The sequence below is a fragment of the Arachis hypogaea genome, chromosome 12, assembly GCF_003086295.3.
Source record: "Arachis hypogaea cultivar Tifrunner chromosome 12, arahy.Tifrunner.gnm2.J5K5, whole genome shotgun sequence".
NCBI classification, from domain to species: domain Eukaryota; kingdom Viridiplantae; phylum Streptophyta; class Magnoliopsida; order Fabales; family Fabaceae; genus Arachis; species Arachis hypogaea.
In genome coordinates, this window is record NC_092047.1 from 69,069,969 (window position 1) to 69,090,690 (window position 20,722).

The window sequence follows — 20,722 nt, forward strand, 5'->3', positions numbered from 1 at the left end:
ATTAAAACTAACTCATAATAAGATTTATTTAAAAATTTTGGGTCTTACATTTACCCCTATTTAGTGACTAATTTTGGAAGAAGATGGGGGATAGACTTAACATGCCTTTATCAATATAGAGCAATATGTTGTTCCTCCAAATTGGTTTGGTTACTAAGTTAAGAACATAACACAATAAAAGATCTTTTCTCACTTCTCTCATCAAGATGACCATCTTTTTCGCTTGCTCTTCTCTAATTCTTCTCATAATAGATCACGTGGCAACTTTAAAAAGAAACACATTCATTCTTTTGTAAAAAAGCACATTTATTTTTTGACATTAATGAAAATTCCAACACTTATTTTTTAATATTTTGGCATTTTAATTTTTGTGTTGCTTTTTTGCCAATAATAAAAATATTTTCCTTAAAAAAATTTTATGACAAATTTACATCCAAATCAATTATATTAATAAGTATAAGCTAATTAGTAATAAAGCCTTCAGATCAAACTTGTTCCCGAGATTGATTTGGGGAAGACCAAGTCTAATTATGATGAAAAAGGCTCACGTTTTAATTCTACATAACTTCCCACTTAAATGAAATTATTGTAACCCAAAAACCCAAAAAAGGACAATAATATAGTTCAAAATATAGTATTTCCGTCGTTAGTGCAGTTTATTCTTTCCATAGTTTTAGGTACACAATTATATTTACACAGTCACCATTTTAGGATGACTAATGCTATATCCTATATGAACTTAGTTTTTATCCGACGAAAATAGGAACAAATAGCATTTTTACACAATCTTTGTTTACAAGCATATATACATGGACAGTAATATTAGTACTCTCCGCAGTGACTACTATAAAGGCATAGAAAATGAATGTAATCTCATTAGCAATCAAGCCTTCCTTCAATCTTCATCATTTGGGACTTCGTGCCGCGGTCTATTGTACTTCTCTCTCAGATGCTTGATCGGGATGAAATCTCCAGCAGCATCCATTCCATAAAAGAGAAAAGAGATGTACGGATGATCAAACCTTTCCTGCACATCATTAAAAGCACCATTTAAATCTTGTCCTCAGAAGATGTTATAATGTTCTATCATAAGCCCTATTTAAGTTTAAAGCCATCATCTTTATTTTTGTTATTTCTTCTCTTGAAATCCCCCTCCCCAAAACCAAAAACAAAAACAAAGAGAAGTTTGCACCAACGGATTGTAAATAACATCATCATACATGTCTTATTGATCTAGATCTACTCACCATGTCTGGTTGATCAGGGATTACAAGATTATCCTCTGCGACTGCAATTAAGTTAAACATATCAATCTGCAGGTACTTTGTATTCAGAAAGAAAGAGAGTATCATGGAAACTAATACAACAGTTATAGTTATAGCATTTGGTTCAATGGTGAGTGATATGCAAAGAATATTAATAAAGCATCTTTACCATATGCTACCAATATGTTAGGATCAGCACGCACGTCGACGAGTACCTGAATGTTAGACAAAAGGGAAACCATTTAAGACCAGCACAATTCTTAACAATGGACAAAATAAAGACAAATTGATCAACAATAAACACATTTCCAGTGTCAACGGTTTGAAAAGAGGTACTCTTGAAAAGTATGATTTATCTGAAATGTGGATTTGGAATGAAGAGAAACAATTTAAACAAGCAAATGGTCTCCCCCCCCCCCCCCCTCCTTCCCCTCTAGATGATATCACCAAAGACAATCATACAATAATGTACACACAACAATTGGTGATGAAATATATTCTTGGAATAATTGAAGCAACATTATTCATAATATGCTGATTTTGCAAAACAAGATGCAACTATGTAGATGGGTATCGATTGATATTTTTATGCTGACTGAACAAATATGGATTGATCAGAATTGAAAAGTACAAGATGAATCAACTGTTTAGAAAGTCAAAGTATAAGCTAAAATTAAAATGATCCTCATGGAAAACAAGAAAACAATATAAATGAAAATTTCATGCTGAGGTAGACGAACCTGATAAAATGGTTGAGCCGAACCACGAGATAACTTCTTAACCTGGGCATTTTCCATCCATGAAGTTGATTCACAACATACTGGATCCATTCCAACTATCACAGCTCTATAGCCTGCCATGAAGGTTGAGTAATCAAAATATGTGGTGAGGTAAGGTCATAAGGAAATTAAATCTTCCATTTTTATGGGATATTTCACCCAATATGCATGCATTCATATCAGAGACACCAAATTACAAGGTGATGCTAATCAAATTCTTTTGAGTGAATAACACAGATTTGATATCCTCCAAGGCATTTGGGATTGAAAATTATGGTTTCATAATCATAACTATGCTCGTATCTTGTATAGTAAGATATATGATCACTAACTAATATTAACATGAAAATATGTTACCTGTAAAAGTAACACAACCCGACCATACTTTTGGCATTTTAAAGACAAACAATGCAATATATAACCCTAAAACACTAAACACTAAAAGAACTTAAGCACAAACACACTAAACACTAAAAAGGTCATCATAAGTCATTAGTAACCTGTGAAGTTTATTAAGGTGTGTATAAAGCAAATGAGTAATTGTGAAACCGATATTTCAGAACAACGAAAATAGAACAATAGTAGCCAACTCTGATGTGATACCACAATTATAAATGAAAAAAAAAAATCAAGCTATGACAGTTGATTATTTGTAAAGAAAAGTTTGAAACTAAAAGACTAAACTGTATCGTTGAATTGCATAGGTAATACAAATACACCAAGTCATACTTGTACCATAAGATACATATGTATTTAAGATAAGTATCACTTATAGGTTAAATGGTACCGAATCATGAGATATATATCGTGAATTGTAAGATACTACCATGCTTCAGAGTACAACCTAGTCGCAGCATTGTCATTAGATTCCACTGTAAAATGGAAATGCAATTAATAATAATGTCTTATTCAATGCAATCCATTTTCATAAGGAACATTGGTGACTTTTGATTCATGTATTAGACCCCACTTGGTGAAATAAGGTTTAGTTGTTGTATTCAATGGAATGCATTTCACTTACCAAAAACTTTATGCCTCACTTTTTGCCCCAACCGAAATGCAAATTGCACATTTTTATATGCTAAAGCTTTAGCTGACGCAGCTAGAGACTCAGCCTCAAGTTTCGAAATCTCATTGCGTAATTCAGCAGCCAAGGCATAATCTTCATTCTCAATAGCTTTCTGGAGATTAGAACTGCAAGGGCAGACAGAACCATTTGCTGTCAGTGATTAATTTGACCAACACTTTATGTGGAAGATGAACAACGAAAATATATAAATATATAAATTGATGAAAACAAGTCAGTTGGATACAATGGACAAAGAAACCTTACCGAAGAGTTATAATACTCAAAGCTTTATCTTGAGCTTCACTTTTCGATGAGAGTCCCCTTTTTGACAGTTGTTGATTGATGACCTCTGCTTCAACCTTCCAAAAATACTTTTTTATCAAGCAAACTGCAAATAATTCAATGCTACAAGTCATAAAATTCAGACATATAGACTAAGAGAGACACACTGACACGTGCTATAGCTTCATGTTATATACTTACAGTGAGGCTATAGTCATACGCATAAACTCAAGGTAGAGAAAAAATGCAATAAAAGAAAGCCACGAACAGAAACAGAAAAATGTCAATTCTACTTTAATCAAGCATGTAAACAAAATTCACAAAGCTTGGTATCTTTTGTAAGCTATGGCATTGTCCAACAAAAAAAAAATTTTTTTTTTTCTTTTTTATTTTCAGCTGCTCAAACCATGCTTTGAAACTACAATCACGCTTGAAATATAACTCAATGCTTAAACACATTGACATGAATTGAAACATAATTTACACACTCAGACCACATTTTAGTGCACAAAATGAAATCCAATTGCTACTAACCTCAGTAAGTTTGTTCCTCAACTGCTTCGCAATGTCATATTCCTCCATGTTTAAAGCATACTGACATTCAAAATTTCTCAAACAAATGAATCATTAAGATAAGCTCCTGAAAATCTAAGCAATGCAATAAATGATTGACTTGCCTATAGAAGTATAAAAGAAACCAGACCTGAACTCTTGTAGCTAAGTCTAGCTGAAAGAAGAACAACAATATATCCTCATTAGCACTCTCACTGTGCTCAGAACTTGCATCCAACCCTTGCTCACCCCTTCCAAATAACCACCCAGCTTCGGCCTTAAAATCACGATACCTCAACACATAACAAGGGTACCCAACTAAGAACAAACTCTGAACACAATGATTCCAAACACAGTATCTTCCATTGACAGAGGCCATTTGGGATCTCCTAAATGGCTTAAAAGGTTTCATCAAAGATGGGGAGAAAAAACCATATTTCATGCTCTTTCCACAATTTGCCAAAGTGCTCATTGTCACAATTTGCACCATCCCTCACCAAGAAAAAAACGGTATGGCAGAAAGAAAATTACAAGAAAACACCTGCATTAATATCAAATTTTCAATACATGAAAGGGAGTTATGAAGCTTCAAAGGCATAACATGCAGTCTCAAACCCTAACCACAATAATAATAAACCAATGAAAGGTTTGCTTTTGATTTTGATTTTCCTATCTAAAATTAGCATAATTTTGGACCAATTAGACTTCATTTTAACAAATTCTTGTCCGAAGGAGATTATTGATGGCTGAACTCTGAAGTAGAAAAATAAATCTGCCTATTGTGCGGACCAGTACTTTTTTCCTTTTACTTTCTTCATTTTTGCCAACAAGAAAATCAAAGATTGGGTGGTTCAAATGCATCATCCATGAAGCTATATGCAGTGAAAATTTCTTGGAGCAGCAAATTATATTTTCTCGGGAAACAAGGAAAAAAGATTACCACAAGAAAGCAGAGAAGAAACAGTTGGAGCAGACGAATTTGAATGGTGTCAATGGCCTCACAGAATCAGTAGGGGAGGAAAGAAAACTACGGAAGGTTGAAAAGAAAAAAGGGAGATTGCGGTGACATGGGTTTCATTGGCGAACTTCTAAAAAGAAAAATAAACCGACTCTTAAAAAAAATTAAAAAGAAAAGTAAAACTAAGGGTAAAAGAAAAGGTAATTTTTTTTAATCTCTTGATTAAAATTTATTAATGTAACGTAAAAAAATTGACAAATTTTAAATACGAATTGATAAATTCTTATTTCATGTTTATAATGTGAGAATATTAAAATTATCATAGAAATTTATATAAAATTATTCTCTTGATTAATTGCTATTTTAAAATTACATTAATTAATAAAATTTATATATTAATATTGAGATATTGTTGTTTGAGGTACATATTTTGCAGACATTAAAATAAAGTGTTAAATTATTTTTTAATAATTTTAAATTATTTATTATTTATTAAAAAAATTGTTCTTTATAAATTTTTAATAATTTATTGTTATTAATTTTGAGTTGATTTTAATATATTCTTACTAAAACAACATACAAATATTTGTTGATAGATTTAAAATTATTCGACTTTTTAATTTGACATTGAATATATATATATATCTAGCTTATTGAATAAAGTAAATTAACAAAAACGATTAATAATTACATTCGATTTAATACACTTAACAGCATATTATGGAAAAAAACGAACAATGCACATCAGTTGTTTTTTTAATTAAATTATTATAATTTAAATTAATTTTAATAAAATAACTTAAAATTATAATTTTAATCTTATCATGTACATGACACAGATACACTTGCTTGTTTTTATTAAATATAATTTTTTTTTAATTATTAAATAATCATCCAATATAATTTCTTAGTGTATACGTTTGTATCACTCTCTTGAAGAAACACTGGGCTGTATAATAATTCTATTTTAGAGTGCTCTGTTAGAATTTCTTAACGGAGTTTCTACTGCCATCAAGACTACATTGTCAACGTCAATTAAATCTCAATACAAGTCTACGTAATCTGCATGGTTTAGACAACGATGGATGAAGATCGAACCGAGGAAGACAACCGGAAAGGAGGTAGGAATGTGATTCTAATGGAAGAGGCAGACATATCAGAAGGTATTAACGCTTGCTCCAATAGTCTCTATGGCAGACTCTTTGCTTCCAAAACATTTTCAATTGGAACCATGGGGAATGCTTTAAAGGCTATATGGGGAAACCCGGAAGAATTTAGCGTGAGTGACAAAGGGGATAATTCCTTCCAATTCTTTTTTAATAAAGAAGTGGATGTCTTGCGTGTTGAACGTGGTTCTCCATAGCTATTCAAAGATTATGTGCTCCATGTCAAGAGATGGAAGGAAGATCAGACTGTGATGAAGAGATTATTTCTAATTTTCCGGTTTGGGTTCAATTTTGGGGTTTGCCAGAATCGTTTAAAAGCCTCGAAGTTGGACGTAAATTGGGAGAGAAACTGGGCATAATGTTGGAGGTAGGTAAATTTCAAATGCGAGGCAGAGAAACTAGAATTGTGAAGACCAAAATCAATATTGATGCTGCTAGGCAAGTGAGAGATTAGTTAATAGTGGCGGGACCTAATAAAAAGGAGGTAGAAGTGGCACTGCGCTATGAGAGACTTGGAAAGTTCTGTACCTATTGCGCAAAATTGGGGCACGAGGTGAAAAACTGCCATGATCTGCTGAAGGACACAGAGAGTGATATGGTAAAAGAGGATGACATTGGCGAATGGGTTAAAGCCAGCCAAGTGGGAATGCGAATCTACTCTGAAGGAGAAAGAACATTCAACAACTCAATCCAAAACCAGAATAAGGCCACTCAATGTAAGAAAAAACCAGTCTTAAACTGCTTATTAGAAGAATTTGCAGGGATGTCAATGCAAGAAGGGAAACAAAGTTTGAAACCACAAGACACTGGTAACAGGGCAGCGCCTGAGTCACCTCAATCAGCCAATTCTAGAACAGAATGCATGGAGGTTATCATAGCTGGTCAGTCCAATATCAAGGAGGATGAAGGGCAGCTTATGCAATTCGCTATTAGGCAGTGTCTCACCACAGAGAAAGGTAGGAAGTGGAAAAGGTTAGCAAGACAAGGTGCTGCAGAGTCAGATACTAAAAGTGAACCCAAAAAAAGGTTGATGAGTGGTATAGCTGAAGGATCTACAAAGAAAGCAAGAATAGAGGATGAAAATGCAGTTGAACAGATGGTGGAGGGTACCAGCCTACAAATGGCACTCAAGGCGCCATGAGAGCTATAGTTTAGAATTGTCGGGGTTTGGGGAGACCCTTGACAATTCACATCTTAAAAGGGATCTGTAAATTCCACTCCCCCGAGATTGTGTTTATAAGTGAAACAAAGAACCAATCTCGACAGGTGAAAGCAAAACTTCGGGTATGCGGCTACGAAAACTGGCATATTATTAACTCGGCAGGAGTGGCAGGAGGACTTGTGCTAGCTTGGAAGGACAGCATCAGTGTTCAAATTATTAGCAATGGAGAATTCTTTGTGGCAGCTGAAATTAAAGAAGTCGGAAGCAGTGAGGTATGGGCGTTCATTGGTGTCCATTTGAGTTGTTCGGAACAAATTCGATCCTTACAGTTTGAGGAGCTTACAACAATGAGCCAACACCTGGAAGGAAAAGTGGTAATAGCAAGCGATTTTAATACTATAACAAGTCAAGCGAAAAAGGAGGGTGGAGGCCAAAAATCAGCAACCACCATTGCAACATTCACTAATTTTATTGACAGTAACGAATTAGTGGATATTGGAATGGTGAGGCGCCCTTTCACGTGGACAAATCGAAGACAAGGAGAGGATTTGGTAAAGGAGAGGCTTGACCGCTATTTAGTTGGGATGGAATAGAAGTTGAAGTTTCTGAATGCAGTGGTACACAGGCTCATAAAGTCAGGCTCAGATCATACTCCAATTTTGATGGAAACCGAACCTCAATCTTGGCATAGTAAAAGGCGGTTTAAATACCAGGAACGTTGGTGTGGAGAAGAGGATGTCAAGAGAATTGTCAGTGAAGTGTGGATAATGGAAGTTGTAGGCTCAGCTATGTTCTCCTTGGCCCAAAAGTTGAAAGTTTGTAGACATAGACTAGTTCAATGGCAGAAAACTCACAAAGCAAACTCCCGGAAAGAAATTGAGGACCTTCAAGCTAAACTAGAGGAGTTGCGGGTGGCTGGAATCAATGGGGAGGAGGAGGTTACCAGTTTGGAGGAGAAGTTGGAGCTGGCATATTTGAAAGAAGAAAGCTATTGGCGAGAAAAATCTAGAGTCAAGTGGCTAAAAGAAGGAGATCAGAACACTAGATTCTTTCACCAGAAATTTTAATCAAGGATACGAAGGAACAGAATTTGGAAATTAGTGGGGAGGGACAATGAGATTGCATTGAAACCGGAGGATATTGCAAAGGTAGATGAAGACTATTTTTACGATATTTTTACTTCTTCTTGTTCGGCTGATCCGAATCCATACTTAGAGGATTTGGAGCCTAAGGTTACAGCTTCCATAAATCGTAGGCTCCAAAGGCCAGTAACTATGGACGAGGTCAAAAGAGCTACATTTAGTGTTCACGCTCAGAGTGCTCCTGGTGATGACGGGTTTACAGCTAAGTTTTTTCACTTTTTCTGGGATATAGTTGGAGGTGACGTTTTTAAGGCAGTGAGAAGTTTCTTTCGCAGTGGCAGAATTCTAAAAAGCTTCAACCATACTCAAATTTGTTTGATTCCAAAGGTGCCAGATGCCAATGACATGACTCAGGTACGACCGATCAGTTTGTCTTCAGTTATGTATAAAATTATTTCTAAAGTTATGATACACCGATTACAAGGTATTATAAATAAAATTATAAGCCCAAATCAGAGTGCGTTTCTCAAAGGTAGACTCATTTCAGATAATATCCTAATTGCCTACGAATGTATGCACTATTTGAAAAATAAGAGAAGTGGGACAGAGCATGAGATGGCTATTAAACTAGACATGAGCAAGGCTTATGATAGGGTTGAATGGCATTTTTTATGGTATATTATGGATAAGCTGGGCTTTGATGCTAAATGGATTAACTGGACTGAGAAATTGGTAATGACTGTTTCTTACTCTGTCGTTGTGGAAGGTCAACCTTTTGGCTATTTTAGGCCAAACAGGGGCATCCGACAGGGTGACCCCCTATCTTCATATCTCTTTCTTTTTTGTATAGAGGGACTTTTCTTCTAGCTACACAAGGCAGAGCAAAACAGATTAATTCAAGGAGTTCAAGTTAATCGGAGATGCCAAACAGTTAATCACCTTTTGTTTGCTGATTATTCAATCCTTTTTTGCAAGAGCGCACCTAATACAAGCCAAAGTATTCTAGAATTGCTAGAGATCTATGAGGGTTTCAGTGGACAAAAAGCCAATTTGAATAAGTCGGCTATCTTTTTCAGTCACAACACACCTCAGAACACAAGACTAGCATTTGCTCAGACACTAAATATTGAACATATCGGAGCACAAGACAAATACCTGGGACTGCCCTCTATAGTTCAAAAATCAAAGAAAGCAACCTTTGGAGCTATCAAGGATAAAGTTCAGAAGAGGATTATGGGTTGGAAAAGAAGTCTATTGTCATCAGGTGGCAGGCACACGCAATTGAGAGCGGTGGGGGAGGCGATTCCTATTTATACACTCTCTTATTTCAAGCTCCCGGACATGCTGTTGACTGAGATTCATAGCATGCTCTCGCAATTTTGGTGGGGTCAAAAAGGCGCAGAACAAAGAATAGTTTGGATTAAATGGGACATAATGACGAGACCGAAGAAAGATGGAGGGCTGGGGATTAAGGACCTAAGGGCGCAAAATTTGGCTTTATTGGGCAAACAATGTTGGCGTCTAGTAAAATACTCTAATTCTACTCTATCAAGAATGCTCAAAGCTAAATATTTCAGATATACATATTTCCTATATGCAGAGATAGGAAGCGTACCGTCGTGAGGCATGAGAAGTGTTCTTGAAGGGCGCAAGGTGATCGAGAAAGGCTTGTTATGGAAAATAGGCTCTGGCACTAATGTTCGCATCTTTCATGACCCCTGGCTCCCACCACCAGTGCCCGTTAATGTCCCTCAAAAAGCACTCACAATCCCACCAAATCTGCAAGTGTATTACGTTAGTGCGTTACTAAATCCTGATAGAAGCTGGAATAGAAATCTGATTGAGTCATTTTTTTCAGTTGATATATGCAATAAAATTTTTTCAATCAAACCAACAGAGGAGGAGGATGAAGTTAATTGGTGCTAGACAAAATCTGGTATATATGAAGTTGGGTCATGATACAAAATTGCTTATGGATTCTTTCATTCTCCTACTTCATTGAGGCCCCAGAACATACACAACAGAGTCTAGAATAGAATTTGAGAGTTGAAATTACCACATAAAATTAAGATTTTTCTATGGAAAAGTTTTCATGAAAAGCTTCCAGTGTTGCAACAAGTTCACAGCCGGTTCGCATCCACTCCTGCCACTTGTCCAAGATGCATGTTGAAGGCTGAATCAATTTCTCATGCTTTGTTCCAATGCCCCCTGTCTTCAATAATATGGAACCTAAGCTTAATAACCCCTGACCTATGGATAAGAGAAGAAGAGACCTTTTTAAATTGGTGGCAACGAGTCTTATCCTGGGCAACGGCTCAATTTGACGGTAGACAAAAGACCCTCCTCATAGCGGCGCTGTGTTGGAGCACTTGGAAAGCGAGGAATCGGTGTGTTTTTGAGAAGGTAATAAACCCAGCACCAGAGATAGTGAAAGAAGCCAGTAATTTAGTGCGTGAACTCGTGAGCCATACCTGATAGATGCTGATAATTTTCTTTACTCTTACTTTACTATTCTTTAAGCTCTTAGTCTTTCAGTCACAGTTGGTGATAAATGGGAATATCCAATTCTTTTGTACTTCTTTATGGAAATACTTTTATTTTATATTAATAAAATAACATTCATCTTTGAGAAAAATAAATAAATAATCATCCAATATTTGTACTCATATTTTAAACATTTCAAAAATTAATTAGATAGTACTCATAATTAAACATACTAGTACAATAATACGAGTATATTTGTTTTTATTAGATTAAATTAAATCGTTTTAAATTATATTTATTTAAATTTTAAATTAAAAATTTTGTAATTTTTAAATTTTAAATTATTTAAATAAAATTAAATAAAATAAAAAATAAAAATAAAAATCAAACCAATACAACACTATTTAAAACATTATATCAACGTTATTTTTTCTTATATAAAAGTCAAAAATTCTATAATTGGATCGAATTATATCGAATTTTCAAAAAATTTCATGCAATCTAAATCGCACATTTTGTCTTATAATCGAGCAAAATCGCACAGTAAACACCTTACTTTTTGTGCGTGGGCCAGGCTGGTTAGAGGCAAAATCATGCCATGCGTGGCCTTTTTGTGCACGCAAGAGCTTGGTCAGTGACTCAGTGTGAAAACACTGCGTGTGAGAGTCTTCTATGCGTGTGCATGAGTCGCGTTTTTGAACCCTACAAACTTTTTATTTTTAATATTGGAGTGGCAGTGGTGTTTTTTTAAAATGTGGATTGTTGGGGTGTTATTCTCAAATGTGGAATCATTTAAGAGAAGTAGAAATCGGACCGTCTGATTTATTAGAGGTACAGAAATCGGACCGTCCAATTTCTAGAGGTACACAAATTGGACCATCCGATTTGTAGAGGTACAAAAATTGGATCGTCCGATTTGTGAGAGGTACACAAATCGGACTGTCCGATTTGTGTTAAAAAAATTAAAAATTTTGAAGTACAGAAATCGGACCCTCCGATTTGTATATTTTTCACAATTTTGAAAAACACCAAAAATTATAATGTTAAGGTATGTCACCACTTTTATATCCATAACAAAAAAAATTAGCCACACCCTACCTCTTCTCATCTCCCATTAGCTCACCCCTTACATCACCTACCTCAGTTTCAGCCGCACATCCTTCTCTTTCCCCTGCTCTCTCAATCAATTGAAGCCACCGTCTTCCTCAACCCTTATCGCCCTCACTCTCAGAATACATAACCCGTAGCATCCGTTATTTTTTCTCTCTCTGCCTCTATCATCAGTTCCGATGACATTCCGTCTACCACTTCTGCTGTCTCTAACTCCAACGATATCACAGCACCCTTCTTCCTCTTCTCTTCTTTCTCTGTTCTTATTTCATCGTTTCAGGTTAATTTTACAACCATCTTTTATTTCTTTGTTATTTAATCGCCTGTTAGTTAATTATAGGTTGCTTAGGATAATTTTTAGTTAGTTATTGGAACAAACTTAAATTTAACTTTTTTCATTGAATTTAGGTGGTTAAGATAGCATTAGACTAAATTATTTGTAGAGTTATGCAAAAAATTCAGATTTTGAATTTTAAACCCAAAAAAAAAAAACAATATTAAATGAAAAAGAAAGTTCAAACCAAATTATATCCATTTTGGTTTTTTAATCCAAATCATTTAAATCCTAGATCCAGACCCAAATTTAGATGCAAAATTAAAAAAAAAATATTAACCACCAAAAATGCCTCCGAATATTCAAATGCTGACAAAAATACATTTGAATTTTATTATCGATAAAAATATCTTTAAATAATTTAAAAACGCGACAGAAATATCCAACAATAAATATATATTTTTAAAAAGTGTCTTAGAGATTGAACTTTGATGTAATTTTTTACAAGCATAATTGAAAAAATGAAATATTATTATTTTTAACATTTGGTGATTTTTTTTCTAAGTATATTTTTTTATGATTTTTTAAAAGTATTATTAGTTGTTAACAAAAAAATTACAAAAAAAAATATATACTTAACAAAAAATCACCAAATTTTAAGGATAATGATATCTCATTTCTTTAATCATGCTTACAAAAAATTGTATCAAAAATCTTTAATGTATTTTTTGAGAAATACATATTTAATGTTAGATAATCTTACAAAAAAAAAACTAATATTAAATATGTATTTCTTAAAAAATATATTAGAGATTGAATTTTGATGTAATTTTTTGTAAGTATGATTAGAAAAATAAGATATTATTATTCTTAAAATTTGGTGATTTTTCGTTAAGTATATATCGTTTTGTGATTTTTAAAATTATTATTGGTTGTTAACAAAAAAATTATAAAAAATATATATACTTAACGAAAAATCACCAAATTTTAAGTATAATAATATCTTATTTTTATAATCATACTTGTAAAAAATTGCATCAAAATTCAATTTTTAAGGTATTTTTGAAAGAGTAATGTTATATGTACACCAAAATCAGCTACTAAAGTCACCCACCAGTATAAAATATATGTTGGAATATAAATACACATTAAAAATAAATTAAATTACTGGCTGATTTTAGTGGCTAATTTTATTGTACAAATAGCATTTTTATTTTTGAAAATATATATTTACTGTTAAATATTTTTATTATGTTTTTAAATTATTTGAAGGCATTTTTGTCGATAGTAAAATTCGAGTATAATTTTGTCAATATTTAAATAATTTGAGGACATTTCTTAAGCTGAGTCCAGTTCACACTTCACACACATGACCTCTTGGTCTTCTCCTTTCTCTTTCTAGTTTCTTCTACCATTGAAACCAGGATCGTTACCTTCCACCGGTGCTTATTGTCTCCACTGCAGCCGGCACCGGAGCAGGCAGCTGGCACCGCAGTTTCGTAGCTGCCACCACCACTACAAGCGCGTTGCGTCTCTGGTCATTCCTTCGCTGATTCTGCTCTTGCTGCCACCAGTGTGCCTCTTTAGATCGTGGTCGCACCGCCGCTTTGTTCCGCCATCTACTGTTCCGCTGTCCTCCTTTCCACGCCGTGACCCATCTTTGTTCTTCTTCGTTCTCTAGGTAGCGTTTATTTGTGAGACAGAGACCAAGAGACAGAGACAGAGAAACAGAGACCAAGAGACAGAGACAGAAATAAGTATAGTATTGTGTTTGGTGTGGAAGTGTACAAGACTGACTTATGTCTCAGTATCCTGTTTGGTTTGAAATTTAGAGACTAAATATTTAAAATTACAAAAATATCCTTAATTTTAATTAAAAACATTTTCCTCAGCATGCAACCCTAATTCCCTTTTTCCTCTCCTCTCCCGTGAACGAATCCTGGAGTCTGACCCGCCGCCAGTAGCACATCCAAGGGTCCGAACGATGACGACACCTCTCTAATTCTACATTGGTTCATCTTCATGGCGCCAGTTTCTCCCCTAGGTTTGTGACGTTGCTGCCAGTTGAGTGCTTGCAGGTTTATGACAAAGACATCTCTTCCTTGGAAAGAGAATGATCCCTCTCCTAGCCATTGAATTGTAGCATCCTCCGCCCCTTGACTTGAGAAGACGTCTCCCTCCCCTCCTCTACTTCTTCTTGTACATCATCCGAAACTGAAATCCAATATTTTCTTGAATCAAACCAGGATAGTTCATAACAACAATTTTTAAAGCAAAAAGAACAATGTAACAAGATGCAAACATCGACAAGACATCAAAATTGAACTGCCTTACCACTAATGTCAACATTGTATACCAAATCATCACATGCCTTAACTGGTGTAGTTTTCTCTTCAAACATGTAGGAAATATCTTGAATTGGAAAATTTGTTATGATTAGCTTCATTAAATAATTTTATTTGGACTTGTTGATTCATTCTTGTGTTGTGTTACTATTTCTTGATAACTTGGTAAATGATTTTTGCTTACTGTTACATGTATAGCAGCCTGGTTAACAATGGCTTCCACAAGTAGAAGATCTACAAGTGGTTCGTACGGTAGCGGCAATGTAACGGGAGAACGTTTTTGTGAGTGTGTTTAAGAGCTCCGTTACAAGTCTCAAATAGCATTGCCAACCCGGGTAGAAAGCATTATGCTTGTCCTGTAAGATGATGTGGATGGTTTAGATGGGCAGGTCCAAGTATCTAACATTCTGACATGGGAGATGATCGCTCTTGTCAACTAAATTCTAATTTGATGACGATTGAACGAGTTGAAAATCTTCATACTGATGTTGTGTATCTAAAATTGTTAGCGTTCCTTTAACTTGTTTCTATAGTCTGTGTTGTCTTGGTCATAGTATTGTTGTTTAAGTTGTAATTTGACCTTTGAATTCAAATAGGCAAATGACAAATTGTAATAACTAGTTTGAGAACATGTTTCAGTATATTTCATTATTAAAATTAAAATGAGTATAGGTTCAACATCTCTTCTCTTTCTCATTCTAGTATTTTTTACTTCACCAGTGCTCTCACTATATTCTTTTCAAATAAAAAATAAAAAAATGTTAGTACTATCATTCATATACCCCAAGGAACCAGCATCACATTCTTCTTCGTGCTCTTCTTCTATCTGATCACATATGTTCCCTTCAGTAAGTCCTCTTTGAACTTGAAGCAACTCACACAAATTAGCAAAGGCATTTGTGTTCATTCTCAACTCCCAAATACAATTCCTATCACCCTCACCAATAATACACTCTAAAGCCTCAAGTCTAATTCTACTATTCATTCATCCGCCTAACGACAGTTAGCCACTAGTTCTATCCCAAAAGTAAACAAATAGCGTAAGCAAAAAGAACAACATCAAATCTTCATGCTTGGATCTCATCTCTTCATAAAAATACACGCATTGCTTAATAATTTTCGACCGCTCCATTTCTTCCTAGAAAAGTCATTACATTAAAAAACGCATAAACATTCAAATAAATCTAACATTTCTTGATGCAAAATCTGCTATATCTTCTTAGAACAAAAAATAAGATCAAGAAACCGGAACCAAAAGACAGTTAATACTATTTACTTCTCAATTTTAATTTAGTTTCAGTTGGAAATCAAAAACAAAAAATACAATAGAAACACACATTAAATGAAAATATCGATTTTCCTCTCTCATTTCATATATTGAAAGTGACTTTTTCAGGTATTTTAAGCAAATCAAAGTCTTCCAAAAGTTGTTGTGGTTTAGATTGTGTTAAGAGTTATTACTTCGAACCATCCATGATTATTATACAAACTATATTAATGTCGTTGAGATTATTCATCCTAAGAAGTTAACCAAGAAAATGTGAAAAGGCTATTAGACTTGTGCAGATTCTGAAAAAATAGTTGGACTTATACTAACTAACAAGGTCTTAACAAGTGACGCAACTAAAAAGAGAAAAGTTAATTAGACTTGTGCAGATTAAATAATTCAAATAAACTTAATAATAATTAATTTTAAAGATTCAATAGACTCAAGACTATCTTACCTTTTACCTTTTAAGCTAAAATAAAAATTTTACTTCATTTGATAAGATAGGGGTTTAGTAAAGATAACAGCAACTTAGCCAACTCCTAAAATATGTTAAATTTGCAAAACTGATGCTGATTAACACGTTCCCCTAACACAGTGCAACCCAATTTCAAATAAAGTGCTTGGTGCAGTTGAATAAAATTTTATTAGCTATAGTTGAATATCAAAGTATATTACTGGAGTGCCACTACTCTTTAAACTAGAACTAAGCTAACAAATTTTTCATCCATAGCAATTTCAGAAATAACTGTGAGTGAGCTGGTTATAGCCACAACAATCATACATTTACAAAACAATTTACACAATTTCATATTAAATAGACGTAAATTATGCAAAAAGAGCATGAAAAGTTCAAAATCAAAAGCTGCATAAACATGAATCCCAAAAAAACCAAGCATGACCAAGACCAATTCATAAGAAGCACAGCACAAATGAAATTAATGAAACAAGACATGAGAATATAGAACCAAATCCACAGAAGCTATCTACGCATCTATACATTAGAACAAAGAACCAAATCGGATTGAAAAGAGAAAAAGAAAGATTTTTTCTATGCATCTAGTAGAACAAAGAACCAAATCCACAGAACGTAAGTCGCGACATAAAAAGACGAACAAAATCAGTTAAAGAAATTTGGCCACAACTAACTTAGGTTACACAACCTATAACGACGACAAGGAAGTTGTTGAACTCGACAGCAACAGGGGAGACTCTTTCAATTGAGTTCCTCGAACATTGTCCTGTGAAGGAGAAAATGAAGACATGAGAACTCGCGGCCTAGGAAGACGAACTTCAATGGTGACTCACTTACTTTGCGGTGGTTATGACGGTGGCGATGTGGTGGCTGTCCTGACACTGGCGATGCAGAGGCTACAACCTAGACTTCGAAGAACAAATGAGAAGATGGAGTGAGGGGGCTGCTCACACTGAAGCCCTAATCTGATTTGAAGAAAGGGTAAAGTTAACATTAGTTAATTAGGATAGGGGTATTTTAGGTACAAAATATTATTAAAGTTTCTGTCTCTGTCTTTAAAAATCTCAGTCTCTAGTGTCCATACTTTTTGGAGGTACTGAAATACTAAAATTTTTGAGACAGAGACACAAATATAAGTACCAATCTCTAACTCAACAAACATAATACTAAGTTCCTGTCCCCCAGTCTCAGTTTCAGTTTCTGCTGTTAGAAATAAGAGACTAAACTGAAAAAAGGATTTATGTATTATTGAGTGTATTCAAGTTGTCTAGAATGATACAATATAAAAGGGTATTTATAGGTACTAAGAGAATCGTAATAATAAAGACGTAATCTCCTATAATAAATATTCAGATATATTAAATAATACTAATTGATCATAAATATATTCTAACATCCCCCCTCAAACTCAAGTGACAACTTGAGTTTGAAACTTATTTAAAACAACGAAACAAAGAGGAAAAAAATGCATAAACTCTCTAAAACAGGTGCAGACGAAACTACCGGAAGGAAGCACAGACGGAACTGCCGCTTGTCTGAAGGAAGCATAGACAGAACTACCGCTAGTCTGAAGGAAGCGCAAACGGAACTGTCGCTTATCTGAAAAAAACGCAAAAGGAACTGCCGCTTGTATGAAGAAAGTGCAGACGGAACAACCGAAAAGAAACGCAGACGGAACTGCCACAAAAAAAGACAGATGAAATACAGATGAAACTGCCATGAGAGAACACAAACGGAACTGCCACGAGAGAACGCAGATGGAACTGCCACGAGAGAACGCAGACGGAACTGCCACGAGAGAATGTAGACGAAATTGCCGAAAGAGAGCAAAAATTATATGATTTCTTCATGAGAATAGAAAAACAGCAAATGACATTGGTGTTTGATCATTCGACTCAAAAAGACACAAGACGGAGAGAATAGGCTAGTCGGTGAGGTAAAAAAGTATCAAAAGAGTGACAAAAGGTAAAGAAAAATGGCATAGAAAAAAAAGTGCAAAAACTACGGTGATTTCATCGTAAGAAAAACAACCTATCCTCTTCAAGGAGGATACCATGGCTCTGATACCATGTTAGAAACAAGAGACTAAACTGAAAAAATAATTTGTGTATTATTGAGTGTATTCAAGTTGTCTAGAATGATACAATATAAAAGGATATTTATAGGTACTAAGAGAATCGTAATAATAAAGACATAATCTCCTATAATAAATATTCAGATATACTAAATAATACTAATTGATCTTAATTGATCATAATTATATTCTAACATATGCAAACAAACGCTACCTAAGTACCCTCAAGGTTAGATAGTTTTACGATTAAGTAATTAATTTGGTAGATTGAAATATTGTGAAGCAACAGAGAAGAACCACAGAGTGAATCTATTATGTGAGAAAAGGAATTGAGTGGTAGAGAGGGATTTACTACATTTGTGATTATATGGTTGAAATTGCCAAATGTGCTTCCATGTCCTTTTCTGTTCAGTTCCATTCCATCAATTTGAAAACTTGATCAAAAGAGCTTAGTAATCATCTTTATTTAGGGTATGCCAGAGTGCATGGAATTGAATACTGATTTAGCATGTTATTTATGCCACTCTCAATAATTGCATTGTCTATGTGGATGTTCTTCTTGATCAAGTATTTCTTTTTCATTTTTCGGAAGTATTGAGTTGTAATTTGGTTGGTTAATTCTTGCTACTACATAGTTCTAAAATGTAGTTTCTTTTTCACGAGAGTAAAATGCATTGTTTGTGTTAAAAAAATTGCAGCTGCTGAATAATAGAATTATCAACCAGAATGGTTAATAGTAACTTTAGTGGACATTTGGATTTTTACCCTGAGCTGTGATTCGCCATCCTAATCACAGTTCAGGTTACTAATTTCCTTTCTTTTCTATTTCAGGTTCAGTCCCGGTATGAGGTTGATATTAAGTAACTTTTCGAGCAGATTGATACCTCTACCTACAGGCTAGCATACCTCAAAAGGTAATTATGGAAGCAATTTCGGTTTTTCAAACACACTTTCCATTGGAGGCTTTTTAGTTCGTGCGCACAACTCAGTAGCCTCACTAGCCTGTAGCCCCTTTCACCTCCTCTTCTATGGTGTTCTTCTTCTTCTTCTTCACTTTCTTTTCTCGTTTCTCTTTCTATCTTTACCTTCTAACTTTAGCAACCAAATAACACAAATACAAGATGACACTATACATGCCATTGTTTAGGACATGTTCCACCTTAAGATCACTCACCCAGTTTTATGCCCATCTTGTCGTAACTGGACTCCACAACGACCTACTTCCCTCCACAAAGCTCATTGAGTCATATTCTCACATGGGTTCCCTCCTTTCATCAAGTCTCATTTTTGACACCCACCCATCACCTGATTCCTTCATGTTAGGTGTCCTCATCAAGTGTTATTTATGGAACCACCTTTTTCACCAAGTGGTTTCACTCTACCATAGTCACATTCACATGGGTAACTTCATTTTTGTGTACCCTTCTGTTCTGAGGGCTGTCTCTGGTGTTGGAGACTTGGTTACCGGAAGAAAGGTCCATGGTATGGTGATTAAGTCCGGCCTTGAATCAGATGCTGTAATTAGAACCTCATTGTTGTGTATGTATGGTGAATTGTACTGTTTGGGTGATGCCCAGAAGGTGTTCGATAAAATGCCTAAGAGGGACTTGGTTTCCTGAAGTTCTGTTATCTGTTGTTATGTTGAGAATGGAAGGCCCAGTGAAGGGCTAGAAATGTTTCACCGGATGCTTTCAAAGCAAATTAGACCTGACAAGATCACTTTGCTTAGTGTAGCCGAAGGTTGTGCTAGAGTTGGTTGTCTGAGGCTGGTGAAATCAATCTAGGGGTATGCAATCAGAAGTGACATGGTTGGTGATACCAGTTTGAGTAACGCACTTATCATTATGTATGGCCAATGCGGTCACTTGTGAAGAGCAGAAGGGCTCTTTAAATTCCTCGCAGATTGAAGTACTACCTGTTGGACTTCTATGGTTTCATCCTATAATCGAAATGAGTGCTTTAGAGAAGCACTTGCAAGTTTTATCCAAATGCAGGAGTCACAAGTGGAACCAAATGCAGTGACAATGATTAATGCTCTGTATTCATGTGCTAGATTAGGGCGGTTAAAAGAGGGAAAGTCAGTTCATTGCTTTATTTTAAGAAAAGCAATGGATTTAGGAGATCTTGATCTCGGTCCTGCATTAGTGGAGTTTTATGTTGCATTTTGGGAACCAAGCAGTTGTCATAAACTTCTTAATATAACCGAAAATATTGTGTCATGGAACATACTTATATCGTTTTATGCTAGGGCGGGATTACATGAAAACACAATGGTACTCTTTGCTAATATGTTGAGTAAGGGGTTAATCCCGGACTCATATAGCCTAGCAAGTTCTATTTCAGCAAGTGCAGGCATTGGTTCGATAGAATTCGGATAG

The 20,722-nt window shown here is 34.9% G+C and overlaps 4 protein-coding genes across 4 annotated transcripts; 3 read left to right on the forward strand and 1 right to left on the reverse strand.

Annotated features, from left to right (window-relative positions):
• Positions 1-620: 620 nt before the first annotated feature.
• On the reverse strand, positions 621-5,087 carry LOC112727481 (clp protease adapter protein ClpF, chloroplastic). Its single transcript, XM_025777229.3, has 9 exons — positions 4,888-5,087; positions 4,099-4,488; positions 3,930-3,989; positions 3,378-3,472; positions 3,066-3,238; positions 2,006-2,118; positions 1,435-1,480; positions 1,248-1,288; positions 621-1,027 (listed from the first exon to the last, which is right to left on the reverse strand). The coding sequence occupies exons 2-9, from the start codon at positions 4,435-4,437 to the stop codon at positions 896-898; spliced, it is 999 nt and encodes a 332-aa protein (XP_025633014.1). The 5' UTR covers positions 4,438-4,488; positions 4,888-5,087; the 3' UTR covers positions 621-895.
• A 2,913-nt stretch (positions 5,088-8,000) lies between these two features.
• Positions 8,001-9,938, forward strand: LOC112730099 (uncharacterized). Its single transcript, XM_025780209.1, has 3 exons — positions 8,001-8,248; positions 8,306-8,729; positions 9,291-9,938. Exons 1-3 carry the CDS (start codon positions 8,001-8,003, stop codon positions 9,936-9,938), a joined length of 1,320 nt encoding a protein of 439 aa, XP_025635994.1.
• Positions 9,939-19,465: 9,527 nt separating this feature from the next.
• On the forward strand, positions 19,466-19,963 carry LOC140176747 (putative pentatricopeptide repeat-containing protein At1g69350, mitochondrial). The gene has a single exon (XM_072208293.1). It carries the CDS (start codon positions 19,466-19,468, stop codon positions 19,961-19,963), a length of 498 nt encoding a protein of 165 aa, XP_072064394.1.
• Positions 19,964-20,272: 309 nt separating this feature from the next.
• Positions 20,273-20,722, forward strand: LOC140176748 (putative pentatricopeptide repeat-containing protein At1g69350, mitochondrial). Its single transcript, XM_072208294.1, has one exon. The coding sequence runs from the start codon at positions 20,273-20,275 to the stop codon at positions 20,720-20,722; it is 450 nt and encodes a 149-aa protein (XP_072064395.1).

Bases quoted from the DNA above. Each gene is read 5' to 3' on its own strand.
- LOC112727481 (XM_025777229.3), bottom strand. From the start codon at position 4,437: ATGGTGCAAATTGTGACAATGAGCACTTTGGCAAATTGTGGAAAGAGC. The intron at 3,990-4,098 runs GTCTGGTTTCTT...TTTGAATGTCAG, and splicing joins ACTTAGCTACAAGAGTTCAG to TATGCTTTAAACATGGAGGA. The intron at 3,239-3,377 runs GTAAGGTTTCTT...CTGCCCTTGCAG, and splicing joins TTGAGTATTATAACTCTTCG to TTCTAATCTCCAGAAAGCTA.
- LOC112730099 (XM_025780209.1), top strand. From the start codon at position 8,001: ATGGAAGTTGTAGGCTCAGCTATGTTCTCCTTGGCCCAAAAGTTGAAA. The intron at 8,249-8,305 runs GTGGCTAAAAGA...ATTTTAATCAAG, and splicing joins CGAGAAAAATCTAGAGTCAA to GATACGAAGGAACAGAATTT. The intron at 8,730-9,290 runs GTACGACCGATC...CTTTTTTGCAAG, and splicing joins ATGCCAATGACATGACTCAG to AGCGCACCTAATACAAGCCA.
- LOC140176747 (XM_072208293.1), top strand. From the start codon at position 19,466: ATGACACTATACATGCCATTGTTTAGGACATGTTCCACCTTAAGATCA.
- LOC140176748 (XM_072208294.1), top strand. From the start codon at position 20,273: ATGGTTTCATCCTATAATCGAAATGAGTGCTTTAGAGAAGCACTTGCA.